Source organism: Gossypium hirsutum, unplaced genomic scaffold (assembly GCF_007990345.1).
Source record: "Gossypium hirsutum isolate 1008001.06 unplaced genomic scaffold, Gossypium_hirsutum_v2.1 scaffold_98, whole genome shotgun sequence".
Taxonomy (NCBI): domain Eukaryota; kingdom Viridiplantae; phylum Streptophyta; class Magnoliopsida; order Malvales; family Malvaceae; genus Gossypium; species Gossypium hirsutum.
Window position 1 is genome coordinate 34,446 of NW_024402805.1, and position 17,877 is coordinate 52,322.

A 17,877-nucleotide genomic window follows, 5' to 3' on the forward strand; every position below is an offset into this window, starting at 1 on the left:
ATAAACCATGATATCAAAATTCCTTATGCATCATGCATTTCCAAACAAAGTGTTGGACTTTAATAACTTCAAAATTCCTTCCCATTAGAACACCAAAGCGTCAATGCCAATTTGATAGCACATAAATCTGCAAAGAAGCCTGCAATCTTTTATTTAGATTGTAAACTGTTTCCAGGATGCCATATTGATTGCAATCGTAAATCAACTAAAAATTGACTAAGGCAAGTACACCTATGAATTAATAGTATAGCTACGATGAGCATAGATATTGTTCCCACGAGAACTAAAAGTACTAGTAATTAACGTCTTTCTATTATTTAACTAAATAATTGGAGCAATTGATTGATAACTAAAATTAACTAAATTAATTAACTACCGAACACAATAAAGAACAAATCAGGAAAATAAACGATTAACAACTAAGAAGCGAGACAATATCCAAGAAAGAATTCACCTAAACTTCATCTGTCATTATTAATCCATATTATACAATTTCTTCACTTAGTATCTTGATCTGTAGAAATCCATAAATTATGTTATTATCTTTCTTCAAGACTAAGAACAACTGACTCTAGGTTGATTAATTGAAATTTCTTTCTAATTAAAATCCCTATTATCACATTAACTCGATCTATGAATTCCCCTATTAGATTTGAGTCTATTCCTCCTCTGATTTAAGCACATCAAACATGGATCAATAATCTAGAAATATCAAACCAAGAATTAAGCACACATAATTGAGAACAAGATCTAACTATTTATCGCGTAAAATAAAAATCAAATGACAGAATCCATCATAGGGTTCATCTCCCGTAGGTATTTAGAAAATCAGTTCATGATAGCAAATAAAAACATCCCAAAGACAGTATAATCATAAGAAATAAAGAAACTCATGATAAACTTCAAAGAAATCAAAAGGAGATCTTCAATCTTGATGGAAATCTGCTTCAGAGTCGGCTTCAATGGTGTTTTTCGAGTTGTTTTCTTAAATATCCTATGACGACTCTCTCCCCTCTTCTTATCTTTGTCATATATAGCTTTTAAAATGCCCGAAAAACCTAAAATAATGTGATTTCCTATAGGTTTGGAGTGTGATTCGCAATTTTCACACAGTCTGGCACATGGCCATGTCGCAGCCCGTGTGGCTCTTGAAACTTGCTCGGATTTTCCGATTTTCTCCCCTTTTGCTCCCAAATGTTCTCCTAAGTATAGAAACATGAATTTAAAAGATTAGGAGCATATAATTCACCATTTTAAATCAAATAATCATGCAAAAATGCATTAAAATGAGGCTAAAACATGTTACTTTTGGCATTTATCACATATCTATTACTTATTTACAATTAAAGAAGCCTGAAATGATATGTATAACCTATATATACACACAAGTACGATTATATCTCTTAATTATTTACAATTGATGCCTTGAAAATTACCCTAAAAAAATTATATAACAACTAATAATTGACTACTTCCACTAGTAGAAATGAAAATAGATAAGGTGCCATATTTGTTGTAAGATGATCATTCATGTAACATGCACGACCGGCGAACTCCCTAAATTTGGTGTACTCTCTAAATTTGTCGAACTCTCCAGGAATGGCGAACTAATCAAGATTGGTGAATAGAACATGACAGATAGACCAAGTGGCGAACACATATGTAAATCCTTGGCGGATAGTTTTTCTAAAGCAACAACTTTACCACTTGGTAAGACTACTCTGTAGACACTGCCATAATCAAATGTTCCAAAGAAATATTTGAAATCAAAATCCTCTGTTGCTTTCAGATGTCTTCAAATGCAATCTTTCAATCAAAATACTGAAGTTGCACTATGTTAAAAATTCAAAGCGCAAAAATTTTTTAAAAATAAACTTTAACGTCTTTTTTTTTTAATTATTCTCTAAATACACAATAAATAAAATATAAATATAAATAATATAGTTAAAAACATAAATAACATAATTCAAGGGAGAAATATCACAAATAATTGATAAATTACACACTTATCATTGAATCCTTAAAGCCCTGCCAAATCTCAAGGATATATAGCTTTTACTTCTTCCCATTTCTAGGCTATACAATTAGAGCGCACCGGATCCAACTTAAAATCTAGAACTAGCAATAGAGTGCAGGCTGGGTTGGCGTTAATGTGTGGACAACCTCTTAGAAGTGTTGAGGTTTTTGCAACAGAAAACAGAAAAACATGAAAGAAAAGAAACTGAAGAATGAAAGATGATCAGCAAAAACTCTTAGCTGATGTGTTTTTCATTAAGGCATTGTTCACTTTTGTTACAAACAATTACCTAATACATAACTCCCTCACAAAACATAACTTGCACACATAAACAAGCTGATTTATCGGCTAAATCATCACCTAAACATAAAAAAAATAAGCTAACTAGTCTTTGTACATCAACAAGACTGATTACAAAATAAACTAGACTAGTTTGAAAGAAAAAAACAAAAACAGCTGCATGGTTAAGCACCAAAACATCCTTGCTGCTGCATTGCTGGCCATCTTCAACAAGAAGCCTCTACCCTCCAAATGGTCCGCATGTCTCTCCATATCATAATAATTATCTTCACCGATCGCCAAAACCCAAGGCATGCTGACCTTTACAATGAGTATGCGCCCATTCCCTTCTCTTCTCCATTTTATTACATGTTTTCTGGTATGGGGAATTTACTATATCATTTCGAAAACGAGCATCAAGCATGAGTTTGGAATTATCATTCAATGTGCAGGTAATTGATTTGAAGTATATCAAACTCTCATTTCGAATTTGATTAATTATATCATATTTGAGTTTTATTCCGACTTCGAATAGTATAAAATTTCTCCCCAAGTTGTGGTTTTATTGCAATGAGTGTTGCGTTGAGATGAATTACAACTGCAAATTTCAGAACTTTAAGATGCTCAGTGGTTGTCATTGTCACTTTACAGCGTAAGCTTAACTGCATTGATGATAATGAATGAAATAATTGTAGGAAAACAAGAAAACAACTATAAATAGCAGTATCATGCCCTAGTGAAGATTGATTCCACTTATCACTTTCGGTTGGTACTAAATTATTAAATCAACTTCAAAATTTATAATTAGATCAATAAGGTAATTTCTTAAATTAAATCAAATTCAATAGCCAAAATCTAGCCTAAGGAGATATTTAGATGAATATGATATTCATATCCTCTTTAAAAATGTCATTTATTGTGACTTTCATCTCTCATAAATATCTCATGATTCTTAAGCTTGATTAATGATATTTTATGAAGAGGCATTGCAATTGGATACTTGACATGTAGGAATTCTTGAGGCACTAATTTTATTGTTGGTCGAGCTTTGGGTCTAGCTCATAAGCATGCAAAAGCAATGACAACAATAAAAACGATGTCTCCTACCATTTTTCAACTTGTCAGGGGTGATAATCGAGGGTCCAAAGTTTCATTTAGCATGAAATTCTGGACACGAGGCAATGATAATGATAGTAATGACAACAATTCAACAAGATGCTTTCCCGTCACATCAAAATTTCCAATGCCAACATTCTAAAGCTATAAATATCACATTTTTCGGTCACGGCCAACGAAAAAGCAAATTCTGTAATTAAAACAAAAAATGACTTAATTAGATGTTAATTTATATTTTGTATTCAAATGTGGTTGCATGTATAATTGCATTTGAATTTTCCAATCTCGAATTAATTTTTTTATTTATATTTGATCTTTCTTAATTTTGCTTTTCCTATTTGTTTCTATCATATTATTTCAATATGTAATTCAAAATAAATAACCAATACAAAGTAATAATGGATGAAACTAAATAAAAAGGAAAATAGAGAGTGAAGGTGAAGAACCTGGGGCAATATATCCATATGTTCCAACAATTACAGTTTGATTAGATGAATCAGAATTAAGAAATCTTGCAGTCCCAAAATCAACAATAAAAGCTTCCAATTCAGCGTTCAACAAAATGTTATTGCTTGAAATGTCTCGATGAACAGTTGGAGGGTTGTAATCATGATGCATGTAAGATAGAGCATGTGCGACACCTTTGACAATATTCACTCTTTTGATCCAATCCATTTCCACAACTTCAACAGCAATGCTAAGGCATAAAACAAGTTTCCCTTTTCCATATATTCATAGACCAACATGCACCGATTGTGGAGACAAAATCCATGGAGCTTGACGATGTTTCTATGTCGTATTTCTGTTAAAAACTTTATCTCATTTCGGAAACTTGTATCTTAAGGTGGCTGCTTAGCTTCCAATCAGTGGAGTTTTTTTTAAAGCAACAACTTTGCCACTTGGTAAGACTACTCTGTAAACACTGCCATAACCACCCGTTCCAATGCAATATTTGATATCAAAATCCTCTGTTGCTTTGATGATGTCTTCAAATGCAATCTTTCCATCAAAATTCCAAATAGAGAATAAATCCCCATTTTTGGTTGGACTTGGATCATGTTTCAAAGCTTTAGCTCTGTATCTTCGGCAAAGGATGAATATCACCAATGCAAAAGTTGTGACAAAAAATAACAAAGTTGGAACCAGAATAAAGACAAGCAGAGTGTGCTTGACCTTGCTATTTCTTTCTTGATTTACAGATGGGGATGAAGGGCAAGGATGGAAGCCGTGAATGGAACCACATAAATCCTTGTTGCCTGTAAATGCCTCTGGTGCAAAATACAACAACCCATCTGGAGTTGGACCCTTAAGGGAATTAAATGATAATTTGAGGTTTCTTACATAAACTAGAAATTCAGGAATCATGCCCGTTAAATTATTCCGACTGAGATTTAAAATGTTTAATTGAGTTAAACTCTCAAACTGGGAAGGTTTCACTCCTTGGAGAATGTTATGGCTTAGATCAAGCTGGTATAGAGATAAGCCACCAATTTGCAGGGGAATCCTTCCACTCAATTTGTTGTCTGAGAGATCTAAGTATTGCAGGGCATTCAAACTCTCAATATCAAGGGGTATGGGACCTTCCAAAAGATTCGAAGCCACGGATAGATACAATAAATTAGGTAAATGAAGTAGAGATGAAGGGATGGAACCATGTAAAAGATTTCTCTCAAGCTGCAACGACTGCGAATTGGTCAAATGGCATAGAGATGAAGGGATGGAATTGGAAATATAGTTGGAATCAAGGTGTAAATTAGAAACATCTAAAATTTATTAAAAATTAGAAACAAAATTATAAAATTGTAAAAAATATATAAAAAATAAAAATCAATAATTTACAATTATAAGTTAAAAAATATATAAAACGTCTTTTTGATGCATTTTATAATTTTTAAAAAAATTTACAAATTTTTTTTCTAATTTTTAATAAATTTTAAATATTTTTTTATATTTTTAAATAATGTTATTCAAGTCTTGAAACATTTTTTAAAATACTGCAACATATTTCGCAAGAATGGTAAATAAAATAAAACTAAATTTAAAACATATTGTCAAGACTTGAATAACATGATGTAATTGCTAATCAGGAATGCCAAAATATAACCTTAAAACATCACAGAGCTTTTGACGAGATAATCTTAGGTCCAAGACTGATCCCATGTAGAAAGAAGGCATTTCCTCGATATGTGAAAAATCTCTCCTCAGGCCCTACAAACCATAAGTGACCTTGCAACTCCAGATTCCCTTTCATACCTGCTGTTTCCCATACAAACTTGAATAACCCCAGAGCCCTATCCAACTGCTTAACCCCACTCCAAACCATCTTCTCCTCATTTGAAGTCAGAACTCTTCCCATGCACAAGGTAAGCCTATTCTCAATACCGTTCCCATACATTGCTCCACACAAATCCACTTCAAGATCTCTAACCTGCCCGTAGAGGTAATACAATAAAAGTGTGAACAAGCACCGTGACGAGTGTCCCAATGTCTTAGATAGCTTCCTTTGTACAAGGCTTTCTTGGTGCCTAGAATCCTTATACCCAATACTGTTATCAACTAACACATCCCTAATCTGAGACACACCTTCTTTCATCACCTCAATCGTTTTCAAATGACAAAGCCAATCCTTCTCACTCTTCAAGCAATTAATGAGATCAGTAAACATCTCAAGAACATCCTCCCATTTGCGAGGAGAGTCAACAACTTTTGCAGGTGAAAGTCGAATCCATGAAGCAGAATCAAAGTCATAAGAAACAGCAGACTCGTCCAATAACTTAAGGCAGCTATAAACTATCTGCTTACCCATCTTAGTTCCTTTACTTGGAAATTGGAAATTCAATAAATCAATCTCCAATTTCAGTTCATTCAATATTTTCTCAAGGGCACCCATCCATATACTGTGTTGTGTAACCTGAGGACATATTGTTAGACGCACCAACTTCCTCTGTTGAGCTGTAACATTCAAAACATTGCTCACTAAGGTTAATGAATTCACAATCATGGGCTCCCTTTCACTAGGTTTACCAAAACAGTCAAATGAAGATATTTTTTTCTTTAGCATTTGTTGAACTGATGGGGACCCAATAAAGACTCTCACAAGTGACTTGAAAGCATTCATTCTATGTTCAATTCGATCACTGATGATGATCGAATTGTCGTTTGCATTCACAAGCCGCCCATCAACTGAATCCACATCTTTTAACAAGTGGGCCAATCTTGTCAACTTTGGAAATGCCTTTTCGTACCATTCATGAGGTAAGACCTCTTTGTCGGAGTCACTTGTACAGTGATATAACATTGCATTAAAATGCAGAGCACCATTTAGGTTAATATCACAATACTTTGAGCCTTGGAGAACATTTTGAACAACTTTAAAAGCCTTCATCAGTTGGCCAAATCTTTTACTATGATATATCTAAAAAACTGGACCTCACAACCACCAATTATAAAACAACATTATCACATCAACCAGTTGAAAGTAGCAATACTTGTGCTTCCCATAGCTTCTTCTTCTTCTTAGTGCTTTCTTTCTCATTCACTGTTAAGGCCAAGCATATATATAAAATAGATTTTATAACTACAGGCTAAAAACAAGAGAAGCAACTTAAAAGCAAATAATGCAACTGAAAGCAGAAACCAACATAGCTTTTCAAACAAGAGAGAATAGTAGAACAACAAATCAACCTAAAACGTTGAAATAGCCAAAACCTAGAACCTGTTCACTTAAAAGATTACAACTCAATTTCCCTTCATGTAAACATGCTATAAGCCTAGGTAACACAGATGAATATATCAGTAATCACACAAAAACTTCCCATTCAGATGATATATAGTGATACCTTGGGTCTACTTGAAATTTTCTATCAAAGTCCATTTGCAAATAATACCCACCAGCACACAAACAATCCCAACTAATTTCATCGATGAGCTCCATTCAAAACTATTTTAAAGAATATCTACCCAATCCTTACAGATGAATGGAAACACCTAGAAGTATGAAAAAGAAAACATCTATGCATACACGAATCATGACAATCTCCAGTATGATCATGAAACCCAAAACAGCACAATACAAAATGCAAAAAATTGGATGGAAGAACAACTGAAACCTAATACTGAATTACAAACCTAGAACATTAAATTTTGATACAGTGACAACAGAAGTTTCCCCTTCTTAGACAGTCTTAGTTTAAAATTGTCAAAAGAGAAACAGAGAAAAAAGAATAAATTGTCAAAAGAGAAACGCGAACACTATTAGCTTCAGTAAATAACAAAATTGAAGAAATCAAACAGATGAAACCTAGAAAATGAGAATAAAAACGGATTAAGAACTAAATCATTCCAAGAAAATGTCGTTATGAACAATGTAAATGTCAGATGAAATCCTGATTGCAGTGGTTGTTGAATCAATCACTAAAAGAAAAGGAAAGTGGCAAACGATAGATCGATTTGTACTTTTTTAGAGATGATTTTCAATAAGACGAAGCTAACAAAAAGCAAAGAGAGCTCTACTCAAAATTGGAAATGAGAGCCAAATATTAATCACAAAGCGATAGAGTAGATACAGTTAAGTACTGAGAAGATCGCCTCGAAAAATCATTACGATGTCGGCGGCAACGGTGAGAGTGAGAGAGACTTTAAGCCGAAAAATAGATTGAAGAGGAAGAGAGCTGCACTCCGGTGGTATCAGTTGGCCCGAGGGACGTCGGCGATGGCTGACTGGATAGAGGAGTAAAGGCGGCCTCTAGGGTAAATGGAGAAGAGTAAAGAGAAAAATAATAAAGGAACCAAAACCATTCTGTGACCTTCGCGTGGACAAGAGCAGAAGGGAAAAGGAGAAATTTTCTCTTCAGTCCCTGTAACTTTTTAGGTAAACTATTTTTTAACTTTTCCTTTTACATATTTGAAATTTAATCCTTTTAATTTTCATATTTCAAAATTTAAATCAACTTCTAAATAAGGCAAAAAAGCAATGATTCATATGCCTTCTTAATAATAGATAAGCATTCAAGATATTAACATAATTAAGAATGGCATTTACGGAAACTCTAATTCTGCTTTGATAAGGAGAATTTATACAGTATTGAAGTTTATTAGCCACTGGAGTATTCAGCATATCTCTAGAGAGAATAATAAACTTGCAGATAAGATCATTAAGATAGTAAAAGATAGAAAAACCGGTTTACGGTTGATAGAGGAGTCCACACATATGTCTTTCGTGTTTAGCGTTTGATTTTTAAGTTGTTTTGTATTTCCACCCAAAAAAATAAGACATGATATTTTATTTATACTATAATATGTACTTCATACTTTAAGTGTTCAATATTAATTATTACAAATATTTGTAAATATTATTTTAATATAATTTTATTATAATTATAAAAATAATTCATAAGTTATATAATGCATTAAAAAAATAGTAAGATATTAATTAATCATATAAAAATAATAATTACTTTTAATTTAAGGTTAAATTTGTCAATTTTTGTTTATTCTTAACCTATTCTATGATATTATTTTACTTAAAGTAATAATATTACATGTCCGTAGGATTCAATCAACTAAATAACATAATATTTTATTACCTCACCATTACTACATTAAACTATAATTATTTCATTCTTGTTCAATTCTATTACAATGAACCAAGCATATATTAATATTTTTGAATTTTGGTTAAAGCAACGCAAATTTACTACTATAATCAATTCGCCGTTGCAATTGCGAAGAACTCTGTCTTCTATGGAAAGACAAAACATTTCAAGATCAAGTACCATTTTGTGAGAGAAGTCGAACAGAGTGAAGAAATAACTCTAGTTCATTGCTGCACAGAGAATCAACTGATGGACATTCTGACCAAGCCTCTTGGAGAAGCGAAGTTTGAGAAGCTGAGAAATGAAATTGGTATTCGCTGCATGGAGGCCAAGGAGGAGTGTTGTGAGATGGTCATCCATGCAACAACTTTCTCACTTGATGAGATACAAATGTGCAAACTAAAAATGCAAGCCAAAAATGTAAGCCAAAGTGACGAACAAGCCAAAGTGGCGAACAAACCAAAAGTGTAAGCCAAAATGGTAGACAAGCTAAAGTACAAGCAAAATAGTGGACTGTCAACTGATGAACTATTTGACGAACAACTATTGACAGACTATCCCAAAGCTTATGATACAAGCTAGCAAGTTGTCAACTTATTTATCTTTATTTTGATAGGATAATTTAAGCGGTGCTGACTAGATAGAAATCAGCTAATGGAGTAAATCTCATGTACTTAAACTTGTCAACTTGCAGTCGAAAAATTTTCCAATTTAAAGTCATCTTTGTATGTAATTTATGTATTGAAAAATTGAAAAATATAGCAAATCACATTTCATTGCTAAAATTCGATCTGTCCACCTTTTCTTTCTTAGACTAAAAAACCAACACGGAAGATGTGGCAAATCTGGTTGAACCAGTACCCAAAGTTGGAACAATGGCAACCACGAATGCAATCAAAACATAAGAAAGAACTTAATCCAATATAAACAAATTTATTGCTTTGGAAGTCAAGGTCTTCCTCCTATCTTTTGGTTTGAGCCCAGTCGTTACGGTTTGCCATGAGATGTCTCGGAACCAGAAAACAATTTCTATCAAGTACAAGTGAATATGTACTGGTCACTCATCTTTAAATTGCCAGTAATTGCTCAGAAATCTAATGGAAGCAGCATGCTTCCTCGCTCTTTGTGAGATCTCCTAGGCCAACTTGACTGGTCTCACATGTAAATCTTTTTCTTCAGTTATAGTAGTTTGTTAGCTAAATCATGACTCTTTCGATCAACATAACTAATATTTATTTAATTCATCAAATAATAATCAAATTACAAAATGAATTACACCATTATAGATAAATCAGTTATAGTGTTTTATTTAATTCAGTTATAGTGCCGAATAATAAGACATGGATTCTAAACCACTAGAATTATTGATAATCATAGATCTACAAAACCAAACCCAAAATTATAATGATAGAATTAACAAGCATCCGATATTGAATGGAAAGACTGGAAGTGAAGACATCAAATAATGCTACACATGAAAATCAAGTTGAAGAACTAGCATGGAGTCCAACAATTTCACCTGACTTCTGAGATTGAAATTTGGCTTCATCATCCATATACAGATCATGCTCCTTGAGTTGCAGCAGAGAGATAGCTTGGAGACGATTTGCTACTGGTCTTTTCCGGGAAAGAAACTCTTGAGACGCACACTTCATTGTTGGTCGGAACTTTGGGTTCGACCTTAAGCAAGCAAAGGCCACTGTTGCAGCAAAAACAATATCCTTTGCAACTCTTCGATCGCTTGGAAGCGATAAACGTGGATCTAAAATATCACTTAACATTATATTCTTGGAAAATGATGCCGATAGTGATACCAAGAGTTCACCAGGATGCTTTCCCATGAGTATTTCAAGTGCCAATACTCCAAAACTATAGACATCGCATTTTTCAGTTACAACCATAGTATAAGCAAGTTCTGCATTTAACAACAAAAGAAACCCAATTAAAATATTATCGTTAAAATCATTTAAAAGATGAAAAATCTGCATTCTTTATAACAAAAGAACTTGAGCACTTGATAATTCATGGCACCATATGCATAAACTGTTGCTAATCTTTAACCACAAGCATTTGAAAATAGCTAATATGCCACTTTTCCTTATGGTTTAAGAATCGGGGTCTAGTTTTCAATACCTACAAGCCATAATTACAATCCAAAGTAGAATAAGAAAACAAAAACAGACTCAGTTTAGAAACTTGACCTGGTGCAATATATCCGTAGGTTCCAACAAGCATTGTTTGATTAGACGAGTCAGGATCAATGAGTCTAGCTGTGCCAAAATCCGAGACACAAGCCTCAAGATTGGAGTTCAATAAAATGTTATTGCTTGATATGTCTCGATGAACTATTGGTGGGTGGCAATCATGATGCAGATAAGATAAAGCACATGCTGTATCTTTGATTATCTTCACTCTTTTGATCCAATCCATCTCCATTGCTTCGTTATCATAGGCGAGAACACAAAATAAGCTCCCTCGAGCCATGTATTCGTAAATCAAAACATGCAACGATTATGGAGACAAAATCCATGAAGCTTCACTATGTTCTTGTGTCGTATTTCTGATAATATTTTTGCCTCATTCTTGAAACTCTTGTCAAAAGCTAGGACCTCTGCTTCTCTTCGATGAAGTTTCTTCAAGGCAATAATCTTTCCACTTGGTAACTGCGCTCTATAAACGCTACCGTAACCTCCAGTCCCAATACAGTATCGGATGTCAAAGTCGTTGGTCGCCTCAATGATATCTTCAAATGCAATTCTTCCATCAAAGTTCAAGATTGAGAATAAATCTCCATTTTTTGTGACATTTGGTTCAGGAATGTTATCTTTGGCTCTGGATCTAAGGAAGAGCAAAACTCCTAAACCCAAGAAGGCCAGAAAACAGAGAACTGGAAGAATGATTTGAACAATCTTTAGCTCGTTGCTTGATTTAGAAGGGCAAGGAGAGAAATCTGGTAGGTTTCCACATAAATACTTGTTTCCCCAAAATGAATCAGATGAAAACCTATAACTGAAGTTTCTGGAATAGGTCCCTCTAGAGAATTATAGGATAGATTGAGCTCAGACCCACAAAGATTCAGGAATCATGCCTGTTAGATTGTTGTGGCTAAGATCAAAATGTGAAGTAAAGATCGTTATCAAATTGATGCGGTATTTCTCCCTCGATGAAGTTATGACTGAGATCAAGAGTATGAGGAGGGCAAGTGAAGACTTCAAAGGGAATGCTTCCAGTTATATGATTGTTACTCAAATACAATTCTTCTAACACTAAGCAATTTCCAATTTGAGATGGAATAGGTCCAATCAATTTGTTATTGGAGAGGTCAAGGAAACGTAAAGCTTTCAAATTCTCCATTTCTTGTGGTAAGGGACCTTCTAAAAGATTGGAATCAAGATAGAAAAGGCTCAATCTGGATAAATTAAATATTGACGAAGGGATCCAACCATTGAGCTCGTTTTTACTTAGATACAATTCAGACAAATTCTTTAGGTTCCCAATTTCACGAGGAATTGCCCCAGTGATTTGATTAAAGGATAAGTCCAACTGTTCTAAATTGGTTAATTTGCCTAAGGTAGGAGGGATGGGACCACGAATTTGGTTACCGGATAGGTTCAACTGTTTCAAACTCTTCATTTTCCCCCAGTCTAGGGGGATAGAACCGTTAATAAAGTTATTGGAAAGGTCAAGCTTTTCTAAGAGTGTAAGTTTTCCAAGGGATTGAGGTAACTCACCAGTTAGGCCTTTGTGAGAAAGATCAAGGGACTTGAGTGAAGATAAAGCTCCTATTTCAGGCGAGATGCTTCCACTAACCGCAACCCATGAACAATCAATGCGGGTGATGCTCCCAGCTTTATTGCATGCTATACCTTTCCATCTGCAATGACCGCGAGTGTCATTGCCGTGCCAACTCCACCAGCCTAAATGAAGGAGAGCTTTTGCTTCCATTTCTAGCTCAGATGTTGTGGCTAATCTGGTAAAACCAGTACCGAAAGTTGGAAAAATGGTGACCACGAGTGCAATCGAAACATAAGAAAGAACAAGGGTAGTGCAACAAAAGGTGAGGCCATCTTTAAGCTTAATTTTTTTATTAGGCTGTGATAATAATAATGGTTAGTGATTTCCCGGCTAATCAATTAACCCAATATAGATCAAATTTATTGCTTTCGAAGTCAAGGTCTTCCTCTATCTTTTGGTTTGAGCTCAGTCGTTACGGTTTGCCATATGACCCACGAGGAAGCCACTATTGTCTTCAAGCAGAATTTCTCCATTCCTAGAGACACCCCCAAAAGATGGTGGGCCAAAGTGAAGTCAAAACTGATCCGCTGATTATAGACTTTTATAGTCATTACTTGTTAAATTTTAGTTGAATTTTGAATTATTAATTAATGAAAATTTTGATTTATCATTTTTTATTAAAAATTCTTCTATTAAAAATAATAATAAAATAACGTAGACTCTCTTTGATTACTCACTGCTTAAATCAAGGATTGCAGTAAAAAAATTTTCAGACTAAACCCGAGTAGATTGTGAGTGTTACACTATACCTCTTACAGATGTAACCCATCCATCTACTGGGTTTTTGCGATATGTAACCAAAATTATGTCTCTGGATGAACATAACTAGTATTTATTTAATTTTCTGCTCTTTCAAAATAGTAACTTATTAGAATAAAAAGAGTCCAAAGATACTGAATTTAGTCAGTTGCAACAGGTAACAGAAGCTAAATCTAAAAAATTAACAAATTTAATCTTTAATATTTATAAAATTTGTCATTTTAATCCTAATTATAAAATTATTTTTATTTATTGAAAGAATTGATAACACTATATTTCATCTAATATATATTATGTATGATACTAACTAGAGGTGTCCATGAGTCGGGATGGGCCCAACAAAAAATTAAGGCCTGGGTTCGGATTGGCCTGAAAAATTATCCTAAAATTTTGCCCAAGCCCGACCCGTATTAATTTTTTATATAATTTTAAAAATATATAATACACCATAAATACTAAAAACATTAAAATAAATGTTTCCCAACAAATTAAAAATAATATATATATGTATACTTAAACAACACTAAGATAAATACAATTTAGCAAGCAAATGTGAAAAATAACAACAAAATTAACAATAAAACAAGATTTATACAATATCCAAATAATAACAACAAAATAGCAGTAACATAACTGTGAAATAGTAGCAAAATAGTGGAAAAAAACAAGAAATAGCAAGAAAAAGAACAGCAAATAACAGTAAAAAAACAGTTGGTTTTTTTTGTTTTGTTTTCATACCCAGGTCGGGTGAAAAAAACTTACCTAAGGCTCGGCCGGTTTAAAGACGAGTTTTATTCTTTGTCCAAGCCTATTTTTCACGCCTATATTTTTATCAAACCCTCCCACTTTTCAGTCAAGCCTCGACCTGGCCATGGACAAGTCTAATTCACAATCTTTAGTCTCTAATAATTAGGTGACTAAATTTTATATTATTAATTTAGTGCTCAAATTGATAATTTTAATATTGAAATGGTCTAATCATTATCATTGTAATTTATCAATAACATTTGAACAATTTATAATTAAAAAAATTATAAAATAGTATTATATGATAAATAACATGATTTATAAGAAGGGATAAATATCAAAATTATATATTGATTATGGTTTAATATGCAATTATATATATATATTAACTTTGATATGTGTAATTTTATAATGAAATTTTGATTTGATCCAATTCTTATAAATTATTAACACAATTGTTGATATAATATCATTTTATGTTTATATATTGTATACATAAATAATTATATTTATCCAATATAAAAATAAATTGATGTATTTATTTCTTTAAATGTATATGATTAAATCAAAATTAAAGTTTCAAGGATATATTTGAACCACAATTAGAGTTTCACGTGTATAATTATATCAAATTAAAATTCATATATATAATTACATATTAAATCAAAATTCATATATAATTTTAAGATTTATCTCTATTTACATTAATAGTACTCAAGCAAATTATGGAAAACTAGTTTTCAGCCCTGCTTTCGCTGGGTTTCTAATTTTCTTTATAAAATTTTAGTTAATTAAGGTACAAATTAATTTACAATTAAATCTTATTAATTAAAAATTTTAAATTTATGATAATTTTTAAATCAAGTATAAATATAAGTTAATGTGTGAGTTAGTTTGTAGATCAATAACTTTAAATAATTGTTTAAATATTAAAAATTTCCTAACATGTTGAATAAATTACTTTTTAAAATTTTCTTCATGTGATTGGTGCATGACTAATTAATAAGATTGTGGTTGTCGTCATCAATACCAAATTGTATCTTTTTAAGAGTTCAAGGATTTATTAAAAGAAATTAATTGATTTCAGGGGCCAACTCTCAAAAATAGAAAAATTTTCATTTAGGTCTGTTTAATAATTTTGAAATTTTAATTAATAAAATTAAAATTACACTTTGATCCTCTTAAAATAATAAAATTTTAATTTAATCTTTTAAAAATTATATTTTTATTATCGTAAAAGTTACAATTTAATTTTGACCCTAAAGAGATTTTCGTACTTTGCCCATAATTGATTGAATGGATTGGTTTGGTATGAAAGGGTGTGGTTAGGGTTGGAGTAATGGGTTGTGGTTTTTCATTTTTTTTCCTATTTTTTCAAGTGTTTTGGAAGGCTTTTGCTGCAATGACTTATGTTTGTAAGAGCTTTTGGTTGAGTTCTATTTTTCAGCTTTGGGAGATGGTGAATACATTGATCAGCTACTTAGTGAGATTACGATGATTAAGCTGGTGGCATGAAGGAATGACTTCATTGATGAGCTTGCTAAAACTGGACCTAATTGCTTTTCTTTTTTCCGAACTTGTTTCTATGTTTTTTCTTATTTTAAGTTTTCCATGCTCATTTTGGGATTTTGTTACAAGGCAATGTTCTTTTTATATTGATATTAATAATATTAATATCTTGCTGAGCAAAAAAAAACCTAAGTTACAGGTTTAAGTTCAGAATATAATTGGATAATCTGAGCAAGAGAGTATCTGTTTCAGCTCTTTGGTAGGCTTTCAATCAATATGATAATGCCCGCGACGTCGATGTGGTGTATGATAATTGTAAGAGGCTTCATAGATATTGCACTTTTGCTTTCGTTAGGTTCCAATTTTGAATCTAAACTTAGGAGGGTGATAACAGAGGGTAATGGTAGGAAGATTGATAGTTTTGTTGTTCAAGTTTCCATGTCAAGAAAATTGAGCCTGAAATGAGTTATGTTGTGAGGAATGATTGAAAATCTGTTCATGTGGATGTTGGTAAGGAAACGAGGACATATAAGGATATTTTCAATGGATTTGCTATGAAAAAACAGGAGCCGATTGTTAGGCTGTCTAAAGACTCTTGGAAGGATTTTGGTGTTATCAATTTGGAGATTCAAGAGATTAACTGTTGGAATTTCAATACTAAGAAAGAAAGAATTGTAGGGAAGAAAAGAGAAATTTTGCAACAAAATTGTCTGCTCAAGTTTTTTTATTATTTGTCACTCATCTATTTAGAACAATGTAATAAGGGTATTTATAATAAAAAAATCCTAAATATGGAAAGAAATAACAAAAAATTTTATACTAATAAATACTAAATATGTTATCCTAATAAATACTAAATCTTCTAGAAAAAAATATTTTTTGTTTGACTTGATTTGCAAGTAATCTCTTTAAATCTCGTTCATATTTTTTAGTCCACCAAAGTTAAAGTTGAAGTGTTTGTCAACTTTGCATTGACGGTCATCTCACAACAATCCTCCTTGGCCCTCATGCTGCGAACACCAATTTTATCCCTCAACTCTTCAAACATCAACTTTCCAAGTGGTTTGGTCAGGATGTTTGTAAGTTGATCATCAGTACTGCAATGGACCAGATTCACTTCTTGCTTTGTTCGACTTCTCTCACAAAGTAATACTTGATGTTAAAATGATTTGTCTTTCCATGAAAGATTGGGTTCTTTGCAATTGCTATGGCAGACTGGTTGTCGCAAAAAAATTGAGTAGCTTCTACTTGCACATGATTCAAATCAAACAAAAATTTTCTCAACCAAATTGTTTGATTAACAGTTACTACTGCAACTGCATACTCAACTTCTCCTATGGATTGAACAACTATTGATTGCTTCTTCGAACTCCAAGAGAATACTCCGGATCCTAGTGAGAAAAATATCTGGATGTACTTCGCATATCATCCATTGATCCAACCCAATCATTATCAATGTACCCAATAAGTTTTAAGGAGTTCACCATTGTAGTGCTCGTCATTGCGAACCAAACACCAAAATCAATTATTCCTTTGACATATCTCAACACCCTCTTTGCCTCTTTGAAACGAGAAGTATCACAGCAGTGCATAAATCTTGACACAAGCCAACTATGAACATAATATCTAGTCGTGTTGCTATTGCTATTAAGTACATAACAACCCACAAGGCTTAATAGTTCTTCTCATAAACTTTCTGAAAGTTTTCACTACTACAGAGTTTTTCTCCAGTACATTAGGTGTGCTGATTGGTTTACACTTCGCCATACAGAACCTCTTCAAAACCTTCATGTAAGCTTGTTGGTTGATGAAATTTCCATTATGAATTTGTTGCACTTCCATCCCAAGGAAATATCTTATTTCCCTAATATCTAACATTTCAAACATGTTCTCCATTTATTGTTTAAACTCTTTTACCAAGACTTGGCTGCTTCCTATCACAAGTAGATCATCAACATATAATGAACAATTAGTGAAGTGAGTTCACCAATTCTCTTCACATATAAGGTAGGCTCGCTAGGACTCTTTTCAACTCTTAAGCTCAAGAAGTGCTTATCTATC

At 32.7% G+C, this 17,877-nt stretch overlaps 3 protein-coding genes and 1 pseudogene across 7 annotated transcripts; all 4 read right to left on the bottom strand.

Moving 5' to 3' along the window:
- Positions 1–3,850: 3,850 nt before the first annotated feature.
- LOC107893755 (uncharacterized) lies at positions 3,851–8,220 on the bottom strand. Of its 5 annotated transcripts, XM_041110317.1 has the most exons (3): positions 7,978–8,206; positions 5,517–6,942; positions 3,851–5,095 (listed from the first exon to the last, which is right to left on the bottom strand). In XM_041110317.1, the coding sequence occupies exon 2, from the start codon at positions 6,795–6,797 to the stop codon at positions 5,526–5,528; it is 1,272 nt and encodes a 423-aa protein (XP_040966251.1). In that variant the 5' UTR covers positions 6,798–6,942; positions 7,978–8,206; the 3' UTR covers positions 3,851–5,095; positions 5,517–5,525. The 5 variants fall into 5 exon arrangements, with proteins under 5 accessions (XP_040966251.1, XP_040966248.1, XP_040966247.1 ...); XM_041110314.1 differs by lacking the exon at positions 3,851–5,095 and having other exon boundaries at positions 5,431–6,938; positions 7,978–8,220; XM_041110313.1 differs by lacking the exon at positions 3,851–5,095 and having other exon boundaries at positions 5,431–6,950; positions 7,978–8,213.
- Positions 4,265–4,777, bottom strand: LOC107893756 (MDIS1-interacting receptor like kinase 2). The gene has a single exon (XM_041110311.1). It carries the CDS (start codon positions 4,775–4,777, stop codon positions 4,265–4,267), a length of 513 nt encoding a protein of 170 aa, XP_040966245.1.
- Positions 8,221–10,222: 2,002 nt separating the features above from the next.
- On the bottom strand, positions 10,223–12,092 carry LOC107893754 (MDIS1-interacting receptor like kinase 2-like; annotated as a pseudogene).
- A 25-nt stretch (positions 12,093–12,117) lies between these two features.
- Positions 12,118–13,053, bottom strand: LOC121226294 (probable leucine-rich repeat receptor-like protein kinase At1g35710). Its single transcript, XM_041110312.1, has one exon. The coding sequence runs from the start codon at positions 12,949–12,951 to the stop codon at positions 12,118–12,120; it is 834 nt and encodes a 277-aa protein (XP_040966246.1). The 5' UTR covers positions 12,952–13,053.
- Positions 13,054–17,877: the final 4,824 nt, after the last annotated feature.